General features: G+C 40.1%; 1 protein-coding gene across 1 annotated transcript; it reads right to left on the reverse strand.

The window, feature by feature from the left end:
- Nucleotides 1–3683: 3683 nt before the first annotated feature.
- On the reverse strand, nt 3684–5227 carry LOC111162259 (RNA-binding motif, single-stranded-interacting protein 1-like). Its single transcript, XM_022526542.1, is given in 3 exon segments — nt 3684–4289; nt 4341–5153; nt 5156–5227. Coding segments are annotated over 3 exon segments (1212 nt in total). The 3' UTR covers nt 3684–3962.
- Between the last annotated feature and the right edge of the window lie 20063 nt (nt 5228–25290).

The following is a 25290-nucleotide window of genomic DNA, read 5'->3' on the forward strand; positions in this document are numbered from 1 at the left end:
AAAATGTCCAGAGAGAAACCACACAACAGAGAATATTAAAAGCAGTAAAAACAACAATCTGTTATATACAAGGGAACCTCCATAAGACTATTATCACATTTCTCGCAGAATCTTTGCATACCAAAAGGGAGATGCATAGTATATTCAAAGCACTGATGGGGAAAAACTTCCAACAAGAATATTCTCCCCACTTTCTGGAACACTGAAAATAAATAAAATAAAATGGGGAAAAAAAAAAAGGAATATTTTCCCCACAAAGTTACCATTCAGAACTGAAGGGCAAGGGGTTTTCTAGTTGGCTCAGTCAATAGAGCAAGTGACTTTTTTTTTTTTTTAAAATATTTTATTTATTTATTTGACAGAGAGACACAGTGAGAGAGGGAGCACAAGCAGGGGGAGTGGGAGAGGGAGAAGCAGGCTTCCTGTGGAGCAGGAAGCCCAATGCGGGGCTCAATCCCAGGACCCTGGGATCATGACCCGAGCTGAAGGCAGGCGCTTAACGACTAAGCCACCCAGGTGCCCCAGAGCAAGTGACTTTTGATCTCAGGATTGTAAGTTCGAGCCCCACAGTGGGTGTGGAAATTACTTAAAGATATAAAATCTCTTTTAAAAAGTTTACTTTCAGAATTGAAGGAGAGGTAAAAGACTGTCCTGACAAACAAAAACTGAGGAGTTCATCACAACTAAAACAGCCAGCCCTACAAGAATAGTTAAAGGCACTTCTTCAAGTCAAAAAAAACACTGTGAGAAAAAGACATATGAGGAGCAGCACCTGGGTAGCTCAGTTGGTTAAGCGCATCTGCCTTTGACTCAGGTCATTACCTCAGGGTCCTAGGACTGAGCTCCATGCCAGGGCCTCTCCTTCTCCCTCTCCCGCTGCCCCGCCCCCTGATTTGTGCACTCTCTTTCTCAAATATATATATATATATATATACATATATATATATATATTTTTTTTTTTTAGGAAAAAACGTGTGACAGTAAAAAATGTCTGATAAAGGTACATATAAGATAGTGGATATTCCAGTGGATTTTGAAATGGTTAGGCATTAAAAAACAGCATTGTCAGTATGTGTTCCCTTCTGTTTTATTTGTTCCCTTCTGTTTTAAAGGAGGCATTCTGGAAATTGAGAAACTTAATTTGAAAGCACATCTGTGTGTACCACAGAAAGCAAGATTTATTTTGAATAATAATATTTAAAAGGACTTTATATTTGTAACATCAGCGTTAACCAGTTCATTAGTTTAAATCCAACTTTGTACATAAGAGGCATTCACAAAAATTTATCAACTGAATATTAAATGAATGCATACACTTTTTTTTTAAATTTCAGATTTTTTTTATTCAAAGGTTTTCCAAAGAAATAAAACAGAAAAAGCTAACAATCTGATCAAATGTACAGTTCAAAAATGTCTTTTGGCATTTAACAACAAGTCCTAGGAAGGAAAACTACAGAGTTATCTTGAACCGGACAAATAAGTTACCACTGGCAAGTTTGTGGCACTAGTAAAACAAAAACAAAAAATTAACTCTCTTGATCATATAGATATCTCTATGAAAATCTTTTTTTCCAATCTGTACAAAAGGTCTTTCTTCATAAATTTATTTTTTTATAATTTAATGGCTGTCTACTATGTGATGTTTAACTGATTTTTTTTATTTTTTATTTTTTATTTTATGTACAGAGGTTATGTTTCCCAAATCTTACCCAGACGAGTATGGCACTTAATTCAGACATATCTAGCAGCAGATTTCCCCTCCCCTCTAACTGAGCTATCAAATTTCTGTCTTAACTAATGCAAAAATATCAAGTAGTGAGAGACCCAGGTTTATAAATGTACTAGGTCCAAGGAGGGCGCTGCATTCACTCTGGACTTTCACAAAGCAGTAACAGTCCAGGGAGCATAGAACCAATAATACCACAACTTTAAAAAAGGAAACAAAAACAAAAACAAAACACATTTCTCTTAGGACTATGTAATTTTCACTAGAATCTACACTTCTCAGAGCAGCAAGGACTTTTGAAACTATGAAATGTCACTGACATCTATAATCAAATACAAGCACAAAATTTAAGAACTAAAAAATACTGGAAAGAAAAAACTGCTTAGCCCTAGCTCCTGAGCTAGGAGGATTTGGTCTGTGGAAACAGGGAGGGCCAGCAACCTGTCCCAGCACAAAAGAAAACAGACTCTGAGGTAGATAACTGATCACACAGTTGACCAGACAAGTACACAGTTTTGGAAGACAACTTAATTTACCATTGCTTTTCAAACGTATGCAATTGTCTTAATAAAAGAGCTTCAATAACAGTGAATTATCTTCTAAGTACTACAGGAGAAATAACGGTGTATTGATGAATCAGGAATTTCATAGTTTCAAAATTGGTTTCTCTTTACACTTAACACTTGTAGTGATGATGTAAAGTGTGGCACTGCTTGGATCCAAATCTTCCTTCATGCTTTTTTGTTTGTTGGTGTGTGTCCATACATCAATTAAAATTATAAAACCTAAATGCAAAGGTACAAAAAAGGCACATTCTCCTAACTGCAAACTGGTCCGGCAAAAATAAAGAGCACAGAAGATATGACGCTGAGAGAAGGTGGAGCTACTGGTTACTGGTCCTTCGGTCTTTGATGAAGTTACCTTTAAAAGTGCCAAGTAATTTTGATTTCTCAAATTTATGTAATAGAGAGAGCTAGTAGCCAATCATTTTGCTTCTATTCCTACCTCAGCTTATGTTTGAAGATAAAATCCTTACTTTTAGCTTTTGCCATTTAGTTGCAATAGCAACGTTTTTCGGTTTGCCAGATCTCAGGTGTAGTTCTCAGTCTAAAGCACTAGCATTAGTATAAAGGAAGGACAAAACATCCGGTGACTCCCCGTCCCCACCCCCCTCCCCACCCCCCACCCCAATGCTACCTACACTAAATCTAGAACATCCAGTTAGGTTTTTTTTTTTTTTCCTGAAAAAAGGCAAAAAAGATTTTACATTGCATCATACAGCAGATACCCTAAATCGGTCAAACTATCAGAGGAAACTGTTGGCGAACAGCCTTACAAACAAGTTACCTATTAAAAGTTCCCCAGTCAGAAAATGTGTTTCACACAAAACATTTTTCCCTTCTTGCATTTCACTATCTTACACATTATGTGAAAAATCATTAAAAACACCTACTACATATTTTAAAAAGCCAAAATTCCAGCAACTTTTATGGACTACCTTTTAAAAGCCCTACGCTGCTGTTTTACAAGGCATAACAGACCAGCTCATTTGGTCAAAGCGTTCTACATCATTAGTTTGAACTAACTTTTGCTGAAACAGCTACAGCATCAAAGGAGGTAAGGCAAATTGTAATTCATAGAAAAGGGGAAGACACTTCACACTACGTTGAAAGAAAAACGGAAAAGCTAAGAAGAGAGACGCGGAGGGCAACACTGGATACAGCGACACTCACACTCGCAAGCAGGGAACACCATGGGGGAAGTCGGACTACTTAAAAGTCAGAGCCCACTGCATACAGCTGAAGAAAACGCAAATAAACACAAAATGGACAAAAACCACAAAAATCCGGTCATGCCTTGGATAAGTCTTCATGGTCTTTGTGCATACCCAGAAAATTGAAGTTTTCTTTTTCTTTTCTTTTTTACTTTTTTATCTCTTTTCCTTTTTTTTTTTGCATTGTAACATTTGAAAAAAATCTTTTTTCTGTGTGTTTGTTTGTTTTTTTTTTTAATAAAATAAACCTGTTCAGGGAAACAGCTACTAGACGAATTTAAGGGTTTTATGCACCTTACAGAACTTAGAGCAAAAATAGTTTTAGTTGATTTCATTATAAATAACGTTTTCAAGAACCTGTGCAAAACTGTCAATAATTTCCTAAAGCACAACTGATCAGAAAAATCCATGATTGTTCAGCCTTCACACCCTTCTTCATGTAAGAACGCCCTTCTGTACATCTCACAGTTCCTTACTAGGTTGAAAGGAATATGGTGAATGGGCATTAGACGTCTCGACAGCCACCTGCTGCTGTCCACCTGCTTCCTCAACGGGAACGGCTGTCGTCTGCACGTGTGTGTACTGTGGCAAATAAGCCCCTTGCACAGCTGATGTCGCAGGCATGTATGTTCCGGTGCTGCCTAGTGACAGATGACTCATCTGCTGGGCCAGAGGGCTGATCATAGACGCGGGCTGTAGTGACATGGTGTGCTCCATCGAGGGAGTTAACACGGCCCCGGGGTGCTGTAGGATATAGGGTTGAGGTTGCATCCAAGAAGGACTTTGCACCTTGATAGCAGAGCAGCCCCGATACCTGTCTTCTCTGGTTTCCTTTGCCACCTGGTAGGCAGATACAGGAGATGCAATAGAGGGTGTAAGAGAAGTTTGAGTGATCATTCGGTTTGTAGCAATACTGTATGGTGAAGGATAAAATCCGTTCTGTAGAGCAGCTGTGGTTGGGTCATAAGTAAGTGTCATTCCAGCCTCTCCTCCTGGATGCCATGGTCTTCCATTAGGGATGTATTTGTTTGGGTTCTGCCTCTTCTTCTGTCCTCTGTCCGCAAACTTACACAACAAAGGTTCTGGAGGAGCAGAAACTCCAGGTGGTGTCTTAATGAATTTTCCATTAAAATGACCAATGACGGCTTCACACTTCTCTGTTGATTCCATCCCAGCAAAGCCAACACCTCAACTTGTGCCACTGGAATCCCCTGGTAACCTTGTAGAAACAACCTGTCCAAATGGTTTGAGCATATTTTCAAGTTCTTGCTCATCCATGGACAGTGGCAGATTAGAAATGTATAGGTTAGTAGGATCTTGTTCCTGTTGCTTTGCCATTTGAGCTTGAACCCCACTAGCCTTCAAGGCAGACACAGCTTTCTGGGCTGCTGCAGGACTGTCAAAGTCGACAAAACCATAACCTTTGCATTTGTTTGTTGTCTTATCCAAAATTGCCTGCGTGGAGACGATCTTCCCATATGGCTGACACAGCTTCACCAGGTCCTGGTCTGTGCTGTTGGGAGGCAGCCCTCGGATACAGAGGTTCGTTTTGCTCAGCTGGTCCCATCCTGAGTTGCTACTGCTACTGCTGTTGTTATTACTGCTGGTGGTGCTGGGGCTGGGAGGGGCCATGGGGTGCGCTGGGACCAGAGAGACTGCTGCTTGCGAGAGGGCATCCTGCAGTTGCTGCTGCCGCCGGGGTTGCCGCTGCTGCTGGGGAAGATCATCGCTGCGGGCGCGGGTGCAGGGCAGCCTCGCCGCGAGGGGGAGGGCCGCGGTGCTCTGGGAACTGCCTCTCGCCGCGAGGCGGCAGCCGGCCGGGGCTGCAGCTCGGGGCTGACTTCTCCTCTGCCCTCGACCTCCGGACTCGCCTACAAGTGCGGTGCGACGGCGGCGGGCGAGACTCGGGCAGCTCGGGCGGCCGCCGCCCTGCGTGCCATGGACGAGAGTTCGCGCGCGGAGCTGGCGGCGCCGCAGACTCTCCCGGCGGCAGCGGAGGAGCAGCGCCGCCGCGTCCCCACCTACCGCGGCCTCAAACACAGCCCCGAGCTGTATACGCTTTTTTTAAATGTCAGTTTTAATGAAAATAAACAGTAGATGCCGCCTTAAGAAAAAAAAAAAAAGCCAGTATGCTAACTAAAAAGCAGAAGTAGTAAAAACTGTAATAATAGTTGAGATACAAAATTTTAAAATCTAACATGTTACATTAAAACCATAAAATGGGGGGAAAAGGAGTAAAAACGCTGAGCTTTAGAATGTATTCAAATTGAACTATCATTATGTTGAAAGTAGAAAATTAACTTGCTATCCTTAAGTAGAGAGTCATCAAACCAAAAGGGAAGAACACAAGAGAGGGAATAGAGAGGAACCACAAAAACAGAGAGAAACAACAAAACGGCAGTAAATACAAAGCTACTAATAACTAGTTTAAATGTAAAAAAACGAAATACTTTGAAAGACACAGAGTGCCTGAATAGATTCCAAACAACAAGACCCAGGGCACTCAGGGCAGCCCGGGCAGCCGCGCGGGGGGGAGGGGCTCAGTTGGCTAAGCATCAGATTTCCTGGTTTCAGCTCAGGTCATGATCTCAGGGTACTGGGATCAAGCCCTGCATCAGGCTCTGGGCTGGGGGTGGGGTATTCTGCTGGGGATTCTCTCCCTCCTTCTCTGTCCCTTTCCCTACTTTCTCTCCCTCTCTCTAAAATAAATAAATAAATCTTTAAAAACAACAACAATAAGACCCATCTATATGCTGCCTAAGGGAGACTCACTTCAGATGTGAGGACACACACCAAATGAAAGCCAAGAAATGGAAAAGGATGCAAACTGAAAATAAAACAATGAAGTAGGGTGCTTCATGCAAATGGAAACAAAGAAAAAAAAGCTGGGATAGCTATTACTTCTATCAGACAAAACAGACTTTAAAACAAAGACTGCAAGAAAAGACAAAGGTATTACAGAAGGATAAAGGAGTCAACCCAGCAAGAAGAAATATTAAAAAATGTAAATATTCACGAACCAACATAGGAACACCTAAATATAGAGAGCAAATAATACCATTATCTAAATGGAAAAACTGAGGGGCACCTGGGTGGCTCAGTCAGTTAAGCAGCTGCCTTGGGCTCAAGTCATGATCCCAGGTTTCTGGGATAGAGCCCAGCATGGGGCTTCCTGCTTGGCAGGGAGTCTGCTTCTCCCTGTCTCTCTGCTCCCTCCCTGCCCCCATTCATGCTCTCCTATCAGTCTCATTCACGCGCTCTCTCAAATTAATAAAATCTATTTCATAAAAAGAAAAATAGACAAGTGGAAAAATTATAGCAATGCAATAGTGGGAGACTTTAATGCCCCACTTACATCAATGGATAGATCATCCAGTCAAAAAATCAATAAGGAAACAATGGCTTTCACACATCAGTTCACAAAAACTGGTTAACATTTACAGAAAATTCCATCCAACAGAAGAATATAGTTTGTCTGAAAAGATAAAATTCACAAAACTTTAGCCAGACTTACCAACAAAAAAAGAGGGCTCCAATAAAGCCAGAAATGAAAGAGGACTTATAACGGATACCAAGGATATAAAAAGGATCATTAGAGACCACTGTGAACAACTACACACCAACAAACTGGACATCCTACAAGAAATGCGTAAATTCCTAAAAACATAAAATCTTCCAAGACTGAATCAAGAAGAAACAGAAAATCTGAACGGACTAATTATGGGTAAGGAGATTGAATTAGTAATCAAAAACCTCCTAACAAACCAAAGTCCAGGCAGGGCCAGACAACTTCACCGGTGAATTCTAGCAAACATTCAAAGATTTAATATCTACCCTTCTCACACATTTCCCAAAAAACTGAAAAGGAGGGAACATTTCCAAACTCATTTTTAATACCAAAACTAGACAAGGACACCACACAAACAAAAAGAAAATTCCCAGCCGATATCCCTGGTGAAGACAGATGTAAAAATCCTCAATAAGGGCGCCTGGGTGGCTCAGTTGGTTGAGCGACTGCCTTCAGCTCAGGTCATGATCCTGGAGTCCCGGGATCGAGTCCCACATCAGGCTCCCAGCTCCACAGGGAGTCTGCTTCTCCCTCTCACCTTCTCCTTGCTCATGCTCTCTCTCACTGTATCTCTCTCCCTCAAATAAATAAATAAAATGTTTAAAAAAATCCTCAGTAAAATATTAGCAAAACAAATTCAACAACACATTAAAAGAATCATACACCACGATTAAGTGGGATTTTTATTCCAGGGATGCAAAGATTGTTCAACATTCCCAAAACAATGAGAGACACCGTTATTAGCAAAATGATAAAAACATTATGATCTTCTCAATAGATGCAGATAAATATTTGACAAATTCAACATCCATTCATAAGAACTTTTAACAAAGTGTATACAGAGGGAACACAGTTGCACATGATAAAGGCCATATATATGACAAGCCCACAGTTAACATCATACTCAACAGCAAAAAGCTGATTTTTTTTAACACGAGGAATACAGAGTGACTACATGGCTCAGTCGATAAAGTGTCCAACTCCTAATCTGGGCTCAAGTTATAATCTTGGAGTCATGAGCTGGAGCCCTATGTTTGGCTCTGTGCTTGGCTGAGAGTCTGCTTGAAATTCTCTTCCTCTCTCTCTCTGCCCCTCCCCCAGCTCGTGCTCTCACTCTCTAAAATAAATAAATACATCTTTTTAAAAGAAGGGGGTACCTGGGTGGCTCAGTGAGTTAAGCGTCTGCCTCCAGCTCAGGTCATGGTCTCGGGGTCTTAGGATCGAACCCTTCATCAGACTCTCTACTCAGTGGGGAGTCTGCTTATCCCTCTCCTTGTCCCTCTCCCTCTGTGCCCTATCTCCTTCTCTTGCTCTAAAACAAATAAAATCTTAAAAAAAAAAAAAAAAAAAAAGAGAAACACAATGATGCCCAATCACCACTAGTACTGGAAGTTCTGGCCAGAGCAATTACATGTGAGAAAGAAATAAAGGTCATCCAAATTGGAAAATGAAAGTGTAACCATTTGTAAACTCTTCATATATAGAAAATCCTAGAGGGGTGCCTGGGAGGCTTAGTCTGTTAAGCTGCTGCCTTTGGCTCAGGTCATGATCCCAGAATCCTGGGATTGAGTTCTGCATTGGGCTGCCCACTGAGTGGGGGAAGGGGGTATGCTTCTCTCTCCCTCTGCCCCTCACGGGGCTCACGTTCGTGCTTTCTCTCTCTTCCCCCGCCTCCCTCCCTCAATAAATTAATAAAATCTTGGGGGAAAAAAAAGCAACCACCCTGAAGATTCCACCAAAAAACTGTCAGAATTAGTAAGTGAAATCAATAACACTGCATTTTTATACACCAACAAACTACCAGAAAGAGAAATTAAGGGGAAAAAATCCCATTTACAATTATAAAAAAAAGAATAAAATAGGTAGGAATAAATTTACGCCAGAGACGAAAAACACATACACGGAAAGAAACTACAGAAAACACAAATAAATGGAAAGATGGTTCATGCTCATGGACTGCAAGAATACTGTTAAAATGTCCACACTATGCAAAGCAATCTACGGATTCAATACATCCCCATCAAAACTCCCATGACATTTGCCACAGAAACTGAATAAAAAATCCTAACATTTGTAGAGAACCACAAAAATTCTAAATAGCCAAAGCAATCTTGAGAAACAAGGACAAAGCTGGAGGCACCACAGTCCCTGAATTCAAACTATATTACAAAGCTATGCTAACCAAAATAGTATGGTGCTCACATAAAAACAGACATTAGAGCAATGGAACAGAAAGAGAGCCCCCAAATCAATCTATACATATATGGTCTATTAATTTAAGATAAAGTAGACCAGAATATACAATGGCGAACATACAAATCTCTTCAATAAATGTAGCTGGAAAGACTGGACAGCTACTTGCCAAAGGACTGCAACTGGACTACTACCTTCCATTATAATCAAAAATTAACTCACGTGGATTAAGATTAAAACCATAAAACCATAAAAGAGGGGATAGGTCTTAAGCTCCTTCATATCAACCTTGCCCATATTTTTTTACCTGACTCCAAAGGCAATGGCAACAAAAGCAAAAATACACGAGGGGGACTGTATCAAAATAAAATACATCTGCACAGTGAAGGAAATCATCAACAAAATAAAAAGGGTAACGACTGATCTAGAGAAGGTATTTGCAAATCATGTATCTGATAAAAGGGTTAATATCTTAAAGGACCCAAACAACTAAATAACAACAATTTGATTAAAAAATGGACATGGGGGCACCTGGGTGGTTCGGTCAGTTAAGTGGCTGCCTTCAGCTCAGGTCATGATCTTGGCATCCTGGGATCTAGCTCTCCAGCAGGCTCCTTGCTCAGAGGGGAACCTGCTTCTCATTCTGCCCCTCCCCCTGCTTATGTAGTCACTCTCTTTCTCCCTCTCTCAAATAAATAAATGAAAATCTTTAAAAAGATTTTAAAAATCTTTAAATAAATTTTTTTATTTAAAACTAAAAATGGGTAGAGGAGCTGAGGAGACATCTTCTGAAGAAGACATAGAGATGGCTAAAAGGCACATGAAAACTTGCTCAAGACATCACTCATTATTAGGCAAATACAAATCAAAACTACAAAGCACATTTGCACACCAATGTTGACTGCAACATGATTCAGAAGAACCAAAAGCAGGAATCAATCTAAATATCCAACAACAAATGAATAAAGAAAATCTGGTATGTGGGGGCTGGCTGGCTGGCTGAGTGGAGAGAACATCTGACTTTTGAACTGGAGGTCAAGAGTTTGAACCCCATGCTGGGTGTAGAGATTACTTTAAAAAAAAAACCAAAAAAACAAAAAAACCACCCCCAGAGCCGCCGCCCCCTTCCCAGCGGAGTGCCGCACAGCAGTTGGGAGCCAAGGCGGCTCCGCAGCCTGCCACCTGGGTGGAGGGCACGGCGAACCCCCGGCCTCCTTCGAGCGCTGCGCCGGGGTTCCGTCGGAAGCCCGCCAGTGCCGGGAGGACCCTGCGCAACTGGCCAGGCGATTAGGCCGAACCCCTGGACCTGTCCCTGCGGGCGGGGCCAGGAGGTGCCCTCCACAGATGCCTCTTCTGCCCCTTCGCCACGGGAGCCCCTGAGCTCATGGCCTTGCACCTGCAAGTGCACCACAGCCGCAGGGCTCGGGGCCCGCAGGCCGCCCCAGGCCGCCGCGTCCCCGCCCTACGCCCCTGCACAATCCGGAGAGACCCCTCCCAGTCCTCCTCAGGAAGGGGAGGAAGGCCCTGGGCTGCAGAGAGCGGGAGAGGCGGGCTAGGGGGACAAGAACGGTAGGGAGCCCTCTTAGGGGCGGTTAGCTTAGTGAGCTCACCCCCAGGCGGACCAGAGGTGGAGGGGGTGGAGGGCGTAGGAGGGTGGGCGGGCGCTACCCACCCAGCCCAGGGGAGAGTCACAGTGCCTTAGAAGTGGCAGGGGTGAGGACCAAAGAACGGGGTCCCAGGGCTGGCAGAGGGTGTGTCCCTGTTGAGGAGCAGCTCTGCCAGTCTTTGCTGGTCCATAGGAGTGAGAGTTTATTTTTGTACAATGGGTGGGGGTGGGGGGCACTGTACCCTTCTAGCCCCTTCAGGGGCCCTGTAGACGTCGCTATTTTTGTACGATTCCTGTCATCCCTGTCGCAGAGTTGTGTCCCCAATAAACAGGTGTCTTGAGGCAAAATAAATAAAATAAAATAAAATAAAACTTTACAAAAAAAAACTTGGCGTATACACACAATGGAATCATATCAATTCTTAAAAATGAAGGAAATGCTGTCATATGCTACAACCTGGATAAACCTTGAGGATACTATGCTGGCTTAAAACAAAAGGCAAATACTACCTGGTTATACCTATATGAAGTACCTAGAGTAGTCAAAATCAGAGAAAATAGGGTAGTGGTTGTTTACCAATAACTGGGAATAGGAAAAGGGGACACTGTTGTTTAATGTGTACAGTTTTAATTTTGCTAGATGACAAAAGTTCTGAAGATCAGTTACAACACAAGGTGCGTATCCTTTTAATACAAGTGACCTCTTAAAATGGTAAGATGAAACAAAACAAAAATACTACAATGAGATACCACCATACACTTGTCAGAATGGCTGTTATTAAGAGGACAAGAAATAACAAGGGCTGGTGAGAAGAAAAGCGAACCCTCGTCCACTGCTGAGGAAATCCAACCAGTACAGTCATTATGTAAAATAGTATAGAGGGTCCTTAAAAAGTTAAAAATAGAACTACCATACAATCCAGTAATTGTACTTCTGTGGAAGATAATCGAGGATATTTATCTTTCACTTCTTTCATTGTCTTTCAAGATAATGAAAATTCTAACTGGAAAAGATATACGCATTCCTATGTTCACTGCAGCATTATTTACAACAGCCAAGATATGGAAGCAACCTCAATGTCCACGGGTGGATGAATGGATAAAGAAAATGTGGTATAGGAGTACCTGGGTGGCTGAGGCTGTGAAATATTCAACTCCTGATTGCCGCTCAGGTCATTATCCCAGGATTGTTGAGATCAAGCCCTGCATGGGGCTCCACCTGCGCACAGAGCCTGCTTCAGATTCTCTCTCCCTCTGGCCCTCCCCCTCACGAAAAAAATACAGAAAGAACATTATATAAAGAAATAAGTAATAAATAACAAAATGTGGATACACACAATGGAATGCTGCTCAGCCACAAAAAGAATGGAATCTTGCCATTTGTGACAACATGGATGGACCTTGTGGGTTATTATGCTAAGTTAAGTCAGAGAAAAACAAACATCACATGAGTTCACTCATAGGTGGAATCTAAAAACAAAACAAAACAAAGCAAAACTCATACATATAGAAAACAGACTGGTGGTTTCCAGAGGCAAGGGATGTTGGGGATAAACAAAGTGGGTGTAGGAGATCAACGGGTACAAACTTCCAGTTATAAAATAAGACATGGGGATATAATGCACTGCATAATGACTCCAGGCAATAATACTGTTTGCAAATTTAAATGATGATAAGAAGGTAAATCTTAGAAGTTCCCATCACAAGAAAAAAATGTTTTAACTTTGTATGGTAATAGATAGTAGCCAGACCTACCATGATAATTACTTTACAATCTATACAAATGTCTAATCATTTTGTACACCTATGTTAATATATGTTAATGTCAATAATACTTCAAAAGAAAACTAATAAATTTTAAAAATTGAAAAAGAGCTAATACCAATCCTATCCATGCTCTTCCATAAATTACAATAGGAAGTAATACTTTCTAACACATTCTAAGAGAGCAACATTATCCTGATAACAAATCTAGACAAAGACACCAAACATACACACACACACACACACACACACACACACACACACACACACGAGCAATGTTCTTTATAAAGATACATGCAAAAACGTTAATATACATGCATAAGTATATTATACAGTATACAAATATACATGCAAAAACTCTCAACAAGATATTAACAAACCAAATACAATAGCATATTGAAAGAATTATATACCATGACCAAGTGAGATTTATTCCAGGAAAGCAAGAATGGTTCAACACAATGTATCACCAATGTAATAAACCAAGTTAACAGAACAAAAGGTGGGGGGGGGGAATCCCACATGATCATTTGCCCAAAAAAACACTGGGCAAAGTTCAATACTCTATCATGCTAAAATCAACACTAAGAAACCTAGGAATAAAAGGAAGCTTCCTAGCAGTCTCTTCAACAAACGATTTTGGGATAATTTGATATCCACATGGAACAGAATGAAAGTGGACTCTTACTTCACACCATGTATAAAATTTAACTCAGAATAGTTCAAAGACCTAAACATAGGAGCTAAAACTATGAAACTCTTAGAAGAATACATAAGGGCAATCTATGACCCTGAAGTTAGCAACTGTTTTTCAGATATGACAGCGAAAGCACAAGTACCTAAAAGAGAAAAAAGATTAACTGTACCTCATGAAACTTAAAACTTTAGAAACTACAAAGCACATTAAAAGAGAACTCGCAGAAATGGAAAAAAATATTTGCAAATCATGTATCTGAGAAGGGCATAGTGCCCAGAAAAAGAGTTCATTTAAGTCAGCAACAAAAAGACAAAAAACTCAAATTTTTCAAATGAGCATTGGATTTGAAAAGACATTTTTTCCCCAAAAATGATATACAACTGGGGCACCTGGGTGGCTCAGTGGGTTGAAGCCTCTGTCTTCGGCTCAGGACATGATCCCCGGGTCCTGGGATCGAGCCCCACATCGGGCTCTCTGCTCAGCAGGGAGCCTGCTTCCTCCTCTCTCTCTCTCTCTCTCTGCCTGTCTCTCTGCCTACTTGTGATCTCTGTCTGTCAAATAAATAAAATCTTTAAAAAAAAAAAATGATATCCAACTGGCCAACAAGCACATGGCAGAGTACTCAACCTCAGTGGTTATTATGAAAATCCAAGTCAAAACTACAATGAGATAGTATGTCACATCAACTAGGATAAGGAAGTGGGAAAATAAAAAATCAACCCTCAAATTCATATGGAATTGCAAGGGCCCCAAATAGTCAAAGCAATATTTAAAAAGAAAAAATTGGAGGGCTCATGTCTCAATTTCAAAAACTTACTATATAAATACAGAATCAAAACAGTGATTTTTTTTTTTGGTCTCATCAAAACCATAAAAATGACATGTGTTACCAATGACGAGGAGCAATACAATTTTATTTATTTATTTGACAGAGAGCAGAAACAGGGCAAGAGGCAGGCAGAGGAAGACAGAGAAGCAGGCTCCCCACTGGGCAGAGAGCTTGATGTGGGGCTCGATCCCAGGACCCTGAGACCATGACCCAAGCGGAAGGCAGAGGTCCAACCCACTGAACCACCCGGGGGCCTCTGAGGATCTCTTTCTGAGAGACAACCAAACAAATGGATTTTCGCATTCCCTCTCTACCCTACACATCAAGCTACCCACTAAACTCTCTCTCAGCAAATGGTACCACCCTTAGAAAAGGAATTAACTATTAATCATTTTGTATTAATTTGTATAAATTGTATTATTAACAAATTAAAAAAGCAAATTTCTGACATAGTAATATAAGCTTCTCTAACACAGTAAATAAAAGATCTACAGCTGCATCTAACAATCAGCCTGATTTTATTTTTTTTAAAGTTTTTTTTTTTTTTTTTTAATTTGACAGACAGATCACAAGTAGGCAGAGAGGCAAGCAGAGAGAGACAGGAGGAGGAGGCAGGCTCCCTGCTGAGCGGAGAGCCTGATGCGGGACTCGATCCCAGAACCCTGAGACATGACCTGAGCCGAAGGCAGAGGCTTTAACCACTGAGCCACCCGGGCGTCCCTTAGCCTGATTTTAAAGTACAGATTACGATAACTGGTTTTGGGGACATCTGAGACATCTGTAATTTCATATGAAAATATTTCTTATTTCTATTCATAACAAAATGACAGGCATTGTTAGCACAATTGTGATTTGCTGCTCACATACAAAATCATCAAAATGCCAAACCTCACTTACAGGTTAGTGAAGATAAAGATGTGATATTTTCCAATCTAAGTTCATGAACCCTGGCTTTAAAAAAGATCTGCTTTGGGGGCACCAAGATGGCACAGTCGGTTGGGCCTCCAACCCTTGGTTTCAGCCCAGATCGTGATCTCAGGGTCAGGGACATGGGATCAAGCCCTGCAGCCAGCTCCGTACTCAGCACAGAGTCTGCTTGGGATTCTTTCTCTCCCTCTGCCCCTCCTGCTCGTTCTCTCTCTCTCTCAATTTAATAAATAAATCTTTGAAAAATAAAAAATTAAATTAAATTAAAAAATAAAAAAAGATTTGCTTTAGGAGATTAGACTTTGGAGTCACAAAACACTGGACTCGCACCTACCACTTTCCAGCTAAGTAATACTGGGAAAAGGTACTTAACCTCTCTACTTCATCTGTGAATTGGGAACATACCAAAGTAAGACTGCTGTGCCATTTAATTACTTTATACTACTTAACAGAGTATTTGACACATCCTCAATAAACATATAAACTATTATAATCAGTAACCAAATCTGACAATTGCATGGCACACAACCTTGCTATGCATCAGAAACTGAGAGATTTGGTGTGAGCTGATCTGGGATAGATCCAAGCCACTGTTAAATTTTTAAAGCTCCCAGGTGATTCTAATATGCAGCCACTGGCCTACAGACAAAGTTCAAACTCTTCAGTCTGGCACACTAGGAACTCTCATCACTACTTACAGCTCCGTATTTTAATCACTCCTCCATAGGTAACCAATGCTCTGAACACACACTAAACTAATGCTTCATCAACAAGTGGGCTATAGTAGTGCCTCTCAAAGGAGACCACAAGGAGGCAGAGAGGCAGGCAGAGAGAGAGAGGGAAGCAGGCTCCCTGCTGAGCAGAGAGCCCGACTCGGGGCTCGATCCCAGAACCCTGAGACCATGACCCGAGCTGAAAGCAGAGGCTTAACCCTCTGAGCCACCCAGGCGCCCCAGAACATGCATTTCTTAACGAGCTCCCAGATAATAGTGACACTGCTGGTGCATGGACCACACTTGGAGAACTCACTGGTCCACACTAGATCACAACCTGGTTCCTTTATATTCACCTAAAATGGCGTTCCTATCTCCACCATACCACGGACTAGCTAACGTTCACTTTTCTTCCAAAATTCACCTTCAGGAAGTATTTGCTCACTTCAACAAACCACCTCAAGGCACTTATTATCTACTATAAAACTCCGCTTGAAAAAAAACAAAAACAAAAACTACAGAATGTTCTTAGTGGTCTTAGTGGTAAACTAACGCTAGCATACACAGACTCTTTCATAAGAATTAGGGAAAAAGGCCTCCTCTAGACAGGTGAATTTTAAAAAAAGTAAAAAGCAAAAGGGGAGTCTGTCAAGCAGAATAAAATCTGGATTTCAGCTGCCACCTACCCTTTTTGCCAGGTACCTTTATGTAGAGCACCAATTCCACAGTCCTAACAGCCCTGGCACAGCATTACCACTAAAACACAAAGGAAGAGCACTCAAACCAATCCTGAGTATCAGGAAAGGAGGAAGAGGAAAGAATGAGGAATCGAGTTATCAGGAAAGGACTTGTGGAGAAAGTATCACCTAAGTTCTGAATCATAAATTGCTTTCTCTGTACACAGAGCAACAATGTCTTCATATATACAGTGTATGGCTTACTATAGATTTCAATACATTATGAATGACTCTCCATAAATAAAATTATACGAAAACACTTGCTAATCTACCTCTTTCTCAACAAATAAAGCAGCAAACACACACCCACAGCTGGCACCAAAAACTATAAATACTATCTAAATATTAACATTTTGGTCTCTATACTTACCAGCTAGGAGAAAGCACAAATTTTTCTAATAACCAATGGGAGATCAAAGGCAAAAGCAGCCTGCTGAAAATGCACTCGGGTTTTCCAAAATTAAAGACTTTCAAATAAAAACCTCTGCATTTTCTGATTGGAGCTGATTTCCTGATTATTTCAGTAGGTACAAAAAACTTACAGGAATTTTGGAAACTAGGTCCAAGACACTAAGTTTACAATGAAGAAACTGAGGTCCAGAGATGTAATGATTCAAAGACACATAGCTAATTAGTGGTAGAACTATAAAAAACTCAGAGGTCTATAACCCTTCACTAGTTTTCTCTCTCCTACCCCATGCTTCCTTTACACTTGTAAAATAAAATACTAAATAGGGCGCTTGGGTAACTCAGTTAAGCATCTGACTCTTGATCTCACCTCAGGTCTTGATCTAAGGGTCCTAAGTTCAAGCCCCACCTGGGCATGGAGCCTATTAAAAAGTAAAAATACTAAATATCCATAACTTAAAAATGTAGATTAACCAGGGTTTGGTACTCTGTAACCCCATTTTTATGAGAGGAAAAATCAGTCATCTGTCATTTTATCTAGGAACTTGCTCAAAGAGGTAACTTTAAACATATATTCTGCTCTTGATAAAATTCATTCCTAGACTTTATTGCAAAATTATATATGCAAAATCAATATTTATAGATAATAATCCTGATACAGCCATTAAAATTTCGCAATTATCAAAAAAACATTACAATACCTTTCGAGGATGCAGTACATTCTTAAGAAAGAAAAAAGAGCTCAACTTCTGAAATATGTTTAACAATAAGCAGAAAACTCTGGGTATAACCCTCATCTCAATTAACCATAATATCTCATCCTCTGACCATTCTCATTAATAAAGTTTTAATCTGGGGCACCTGGGTGGCTCAGTGGGTTAAAGCCTCTGCCTTCAGCTCAGGTCATGATCTCAGGGACCTGGGATCGAGCCCCGCATCGGGCTCTCTGCTCAGCAGGGAGCCTGCCTCCTCCTCCTGTCTCTCTCTGCTTGCCTCTCTACCTACTTGTGATCTCTGTCTTTGTCAAATAAATACATAAAATCTTTAAAAAAATAAAATAAAATAAAGTTTTAATCTACTGCTAGTCCTATGTGCCGATAAGAACCAATTAATTAAAATGCTTTCCTTCAGGAACGTAACCTCCTTATTTACCTATAATTTTTTTCACCTTTTTAAATTGAACATTACTGTCCTTATAATTTATGTGCAATGCAATACAGTCTATTAAAGCTAACTCTTTAATTTCTACAACAACCCATGACAGAAGTATACTTTTATTCCCATTTTAGACATGAGAAAACTAAAGGTAAGAGAGGTTATTAAAGAACTCACCCATGTGGGGCGCCTGGATGGCTCGGTCGTTAAGTGTCTGCCTTTGGCTCAGGTCATGATCCCAGGATCCTGGGATCAAGCCCCGCATTGGGCTCCCTGCTTGGCAGTAAGCCTGCTTCTCCCTTTCCCACTCCCCCTGCTTGTGTTCCCTCGCTCTCGCTGTCTCTGTCAAATAAATAAATAAAATCTTTAAAAAAAAAAAAAAGAAAGAAGAAAAGAAAGAAAGAAAGAACTCACCCAAGTTTACATACGTAGGAAGGGGCTGCATTAGAATCTAACACAGGCAGTGTGACTCAGGTGCCAGGAACTCTCTTGAACAATGGCTTTCTTAGTCATTTATCATGTGACAGTGCTTCCTTCATGTGTAAACATATGAACTTTTTCACTATCCTTAGCAATGCAAGATACATGGTAAAACATTTTCTTCCCAAAATGTAATTTAAGTGTGAACAATAAAGTAGAACACAACTTACGCAATTTTAGCTTTTATATCTTGCATTATGTCATAAAAATTTCTGCATATTTGCTACTTTATACTATCCCTACCAGAGAACAGAAGAAGCCTACCTCTCAGGGCTGTCAATGAGATAGGAAAAATACTAACCTGATACAATAAAGGTCAACAGAGCTTTAGAATAAAAGAAGGAATCAAGTACCTTAAAAGAGACAATAAGGTCATGTTCATGCTTGACTATGTATAAAGCACACTTTGTCTGCCTAAGATTGAGAAGATAGGCAATGGTGTCTCAAACATCTACCTGGGCCTTTACACAATTCAACAACTATGAAGAGAAATTTTGCCAGAGAGCCTAAAACAGTAAAGGTAATATATAATTATTGTTACTCTGATCAGAAAATAAAGGGACTCTGCTGAAGAACTCTTCTGACTCTTACCACTTCCAAAACATAATGTATTTATTATTGGAGTGAACTGACAGGGAGAAAGCCATCTCCCCTTAACTTTGCAAGTTAAGCTTCCAAAGTATCTTGAATCTAACCCCCTCCATAGCATTTCACGCATTATTTCTATTAGTTTGTTTTGTTGCTTTATTATTGTAAAATGTTTATTGGTACATAGTAAGTACTCAGTAAGTATTTTCTTTTACACTTCTTAACACCAGAACAAAGACACGGGGAGATGGGCTAGGATACAAGTATGTAATCCAACTTGCAGTAAGCATAAAACTCAAAGAGAAGCACAGTACAGATATAGAGCTGAAAAGCCAAACGGCAGCCGTGTGAGAAATATGAGGAAAACTTAATCCCAAGCAACATAGGGAAAATTAAGAAAATTCATCAGGCAGTTCTGGGAGACAGTTCTCCATGGGTCTCTCGCCTTTCTGCATGTCTTGAAAACAGAGGCACTAAATGCCTGTGTCCCAAACTTTTCAAGATTATCTATATAGTGAACAGTCTTGGAAAGAGAAACAGCATCTCCGGAGAAAAGGGGAACCATGCTTACTATCCATCATAAGGACTCAAGTTTTCCTAGGCTTAAGATTCGTCTCATGTAACCCAACCCAATGCATGTGCAGATGTCCTACCTTTACACTACCATAGTGTGTGCAAACTGGGGCTCAGAGATCGGATGCAAATGCTGATTCTGTCACTTATTAGCTGCATGGTCTTGAGACAATTAGTCTACAACACTAAAGGATACTATGCAGTATGACCACCACCACTTACCACTACTGCTATTGCTGTAGTGCACTGTTCTCTTTGATCAAGGAGCCTCATGCCTCCCAGTATTCATTACACAGTGGCAGGTTAACTTGTTAGCCTTCAAGTACAATAAAATCTCAGGCCTCTAACCATTCGTGACAGGCATTAGCACATAGTCAATGTTTACTATAAACGAAAGAGAGATTCTACTTCCACATTATCAGAAAAAAGCAAAACATGGGATGCCTAGCTGGCTCGGTTGGTTAAGCGTCTGCCTTCTGCTCAGGTCATGTTCCAGGGTCCTGGGATCAAGTCCTGCATCTGCATTGGGCTCCTTGCTCAGTGGCTATCCTGCTTCTCCCTCTGCCTGCCTTTTCCCCTGCCTCTGCTTTCTCTCTAATAAATAAATGAAATCTTAAAAAAAAAAAAAACAAAAAAAAAAACAGAGAGAGAGAGGACTGCCTGGGTGGCTCAGTCATTAACGTCTGCCTTTGGCTCAGGTCACAATCCCAGAGTCCTGGGATTGGGCCCGCATCGTGCTCCCTGCTCAGGGGGAAGCCTGCTTCTCTGTCTCTCTCCCTCCCTACTTGTGTTCCCTCTCTCGCTGTGTCTCTCTCTGTCAAATGAAAAATAAAACCTTGAAAAAAAAAAAACCAAAAGAAAAACAACTGCATGCTGCCTTAAAGAGGTACAAGTGAAACACAAAGAAAAGGAGTTTTTAAGTAAATCAGTGAAAAAAGATATATAATGGGAATAGTAAGCTCAAGAAAATTGGAGTAGTTGTATCAACACCACATAAAGTAGATCCAAAAACAAAGTATCACCAAAGAGAAAGATAAATATTTCAAATGATAAAAAGATCAATTCATCAGGAAGACATATTATATATTGTATGTGCTTAACAACACAGCTTCAAAACACAAGCCAAAAACTGACGGAATTAAAGGCAGAAAAGACAATTGCATGAAACAGAAATTGGATATTTTAACCTCTCAGCGACTGATAAAACGATAAGCCTCCTCCCCCCCAAAAAAACCAAAAACAAAAACAAAAATAACCCAGCAAATACAGAAATGATTTGAAAAGGCCAGCAAAGCACCGTAACCTAATTGATATTTACAGAATACTACACGCAACAACTGCACAACACATTCTTTTTCAACTGTAAAAGGTTCATTTACCAAGACAGACCATAAAACAAGATTCAATCAATTTAAAGGGATTAAAATCATACAGAATATATTATCTGACCTCAAAAGGAGATTGTTAGAAATCAATAAGATACCTAAAATCATCCTGAATATTTGAAAATTACATACACTTTTAAGTAACCCACATGTCAAAAAAGAAATTACAAAGCAAATTGGAAATTATTTCAAATTGAGTAACAACAAATACAACATATCAAAATTTGTGGAATACAGCAATGCTTACAGGAAAAGTGATAGTTTTGAATGCTTAAATTAAAAAACAAAATCAAGAAATGTCTAAAATAGGGGTGCCTGGGTGGCTCAGTCAGTTGGGCGTCTGCCTTCAGCTCAGGTCATGATCTCAGAGTCCTGGGATTGAGCCCAGCATCGGGCTCCCTGCTCAGCAGAGAGTCTGCTTCTCCCTCTCCATCTGTGTCTGCCCCTCACTCATGCTTGTTCTTTCTCTCTCTCTCAAATAAATAAATAAATAAATAAATAAAATCTTAAAAAAAATGTCTAAAATATATAACTTAAGATTCCACTTTAAGAAGTTAGAAAAAAAGAGCAAAAATGTGGAAGACAGAAAATTATAAGCAAAAGAACAAATGAGATAGAGAAGATAAATGGAGAAAACTAGCAATGTTAGTATTACTTGAAAAGGTAATAATACTGGTAAACCAAGAATGATATTGCTCAAGAAAAAAAGTGTACTAACAACACAACAAATTAAAGAAGAGCTATCACTACAGAGTCTACAGACATTAGAAGGATTACAATGGAATCTTATAAACAATTATATCAATAAATGAAAGGAGATAAACAAATGTCTTTAAAAATACAACTTACCAAAACTGACAAGATGAAACAAAACCTGAATAGCCATACGTCTCATAACAAAACTGAATTGGACTACTACCAAAAACCTTCCCACAAAGAAAAATTCCAAGTCTAGATGGTATCACTGAATTCTAACACACATTCAATTAAGAATATCAATGCTAAACACATTCTTTCAGTAAATACAGGAACACCTCCCAACCTATTTTTTGAGACCATCATAATCATGACACTGAAACCTGACAAAGACATTACAACCAAAGAAAACTACAAAGCAATATCCCTCATGAATATCCCAAATCCCTAACATTAAATATAAAAAAGATAATACTCTGTGACAACATGAAATTAACCTAGGAATCAAGGTTATTTTGACTCTCGAAAACCACCATTTCTTTATTCATTCTACCACCATTTTGGCTAGTAGGACACCTGGGTGGCTCAGTCGGTTAACCATCTGCCTTTGGCTCAGGTCATGATTCCAGGGTTCTGAGCTAGAGTCCCACTGTTTTTCCCTCTGCCTGCCACCCCCCCACACCCCCAACCCACTTGTGTGCCATATACACACATGCTCTCCCGCGCTCTCTCTGACAAATAAATAAACTAAATCTTCAGAAATAAACAAAAAGTAAATTACGGCTACTGCAAGCAAAGTTACTGTGAACATTTTTATTCACATGTTATCTTCAACTTACTAGATAAATCAAATTTTTCTGCAAAATGGCTGTCAATCTATACTCCTGCCAAAAATGGGAGTATAATTTCTCCACATTCTCACCAACACTTGATATTATCAGAATGCTTAATGTTTACCAATTTGATAGAAGTGAAATTATTTCTTCTTATGTTTTTTCTATTCTGATTACCAAAGTTCAATGCTTTTCCAACTCTGACTCATGGTATCACTTAGGTGAGCTGCAACCAACAATAATTTAATAAACAAAATGAAAACATATCAGAGGACACTGTATAAAGGTTAAATGTTATTCCATGAAACTTCTATTTCCATTGTGTATATACTTATACTGGGTCACAATATAAATTATTTTTGTTAACTATATGCTTCTAGACAAGTTAAGTGTCATTTTTATAGCTGTTTCATTGCAGCAAAACTCTATAGAGACATCTGGGCAACTTATCAGGGCACCATTCAGGACCGTGACACAAAGGAATGTATTTTATGAAAGTAGGACCTCAGATGTCCTTCCAGCATAAACTGGCAAAAACAGAATCAGAAGAGGGAAAAGAAAAAAAACCTGAGGGAAGCAATAGGGGTGAATTATATGGAGAAAAGATTCTACAAAACCAAGTGATCTATGACCTACTTAAAGCTCACTTCAAAATAATCACATTTCTCAACAAAACAAGGTTTCTCTCAACACTAAGACAGAAAGCTGGGATCCTATCCTTTCTTAACTATTGAAATGACAGAAAACTGACCCCTCCTTCTCTAGAGACATAATTCCCATCTCAAGATTCATCTCATTCTAGGCCTCATACAAGAGTATTCTTTTAGGTCTCTGCTTTCTACCGTTCCCTAAGGAGTGTCACAGTAACTAGAGACATCTTAATTCCAAAGACTTATATGTTTATTCAGTTAACAAAGATTTATCAAGCCCCTAGTGTATCCATCCCCTCTCTATTAAGAAATTAAGTTGTATCTCCCTCACAATTTTAACCCCTTGTTATATTCTTTAAGATTATTTATTTATTTATTTGACAGAGAGAGAAAGACACAGTGAGAGAGGGAACACAAGCAGGGAGAATGGGAGAGTGAGAAGCAGGCTTCCCGTGGAGCAGGGAGCCCGGTGTGAGGCTGATCCCAGATCCCTGCGATCATGACCTGAGCCAAAGGTAGATGCTTAACGACTGAGCCTCCTGGGCACCTCATCCTTGTTATAGTTAGTAAAGTTTGATATCCTTAAAGAAAACTAATCTCCTCCTCTTTAAAATATTTTTCTTAGACTCAAACCACATTCCATGACCCAACTTCTGCTATGTTCTCTGTTCAATCAATAATATCCCTACTCTAACCCTTTCAAATAACTATTCTTTTTTGTAAGAATTTCTTCCTCACAAATTGTGAGGAAGAAACTAATCACACCACAATAATTGCCTGGTGGAATCAGTGTGAATCTACCTGTCACTTAATAGGAGTGTTATCTTGAGCTTTAAAATCTCTTACCTTATGAGACTCAATCTCATCTCTAAAATGGCTAAAACACGGGCGCCTGGGTGGCTCAGTGGGTTAAGCCTCTGCCTTCAGCTCAGGCCCTGATTTCAGGGTCCTGGGATCGAACCCCGCATCGGGCTCTCTGCTCAGCGGGGAGCATGCTTCCCTCCTCTCTCTGCCTGCCTCTCTGCCTACTTGTGATCTCTGTCAAATAAATAAATAAAAACTTTAAAAAAAATAAAATAAAATGGCTAAAACAATAGGTATCAAGGAATAATGATAATTACATAATCTCCTACTGCCCTTCTTACTACCTAAAGTTTACTATAATTATAGTTTTTAATTTCCTCTAAATGCAATAAAATGTTTTCATAGAGGCACTTAAAGTGAGATACCAGGAAATATGTAAGGAAACTTGTCACATCGGTTATTGCTCTCCTTCTGTGCTCTGCTCCTACGTATATCCAGATTCTAAAAAGGCAAAAGTAAAAATACTTCTTTCCCCATGGCAGACAAAATTTGAAGAACCCTCAATGACCCACACCCTATAAATCCCGCTCTCTTTGACTGTGGGGAGACCTGTCAATATAATGGGATACCATCACTCCAGTGGTTGTTATAAGGCAAATAGATTTTGCATATGTATTTAAGGTCCCTAATCAGTGGAATGGACCAAAAGGGACTTATCCTGGGTGGGTCTGACGGGACCAGATGAGCTTTATAAAAGGGTCTTACAGGAGAGTTTAGAGGCCAGACGGAGGAAGTCAAGGAGACTGGCTCCTGCTTGTCTGAATACAAGTAACCATAATCATATGGGAACTGCTTATGTGGACTCGTGGTCAACTAACCAAAAGCTAGCAAAAGGAGGGACTTACAGCCTCAAGGAAATTAACTGTGCCAACAAGTACTGAGCTTGCAAAAACACTCTAAACCTCAGATAAAAACTGTAGCCACAGCTGACATCTTGATGAGATGATCTGGTGAGATGTTTTACATCTCCAGCTACTAAGTCCAGCTACGAAGTACCCAGACTGCTCACCTACACAAACTGTGAGACGGTAACTGGGTGTTGTTTAATCTGCTAAATTAGTTGTACTATGCTACACGTCAAAAGAAAATGAATACACTCCCTCACTACAGGACCAAGCAGCAAA

This window comes from Enhydra lutris, unplaced genomic scaffold (genome assembly GCF_002288905.1).
Source record: "Enhydra lutris kenyoni isolate GAN:26980312 unplaced genomic scaffold, ASM228890v2 scaffoldscaffold90, whole genome shotgun sequence".
NCBI lineage: Eukaryota > Metazoa > Chordata > Mammalia > Carnivora > Mustelidae > Enhydra > Enhydra lutris.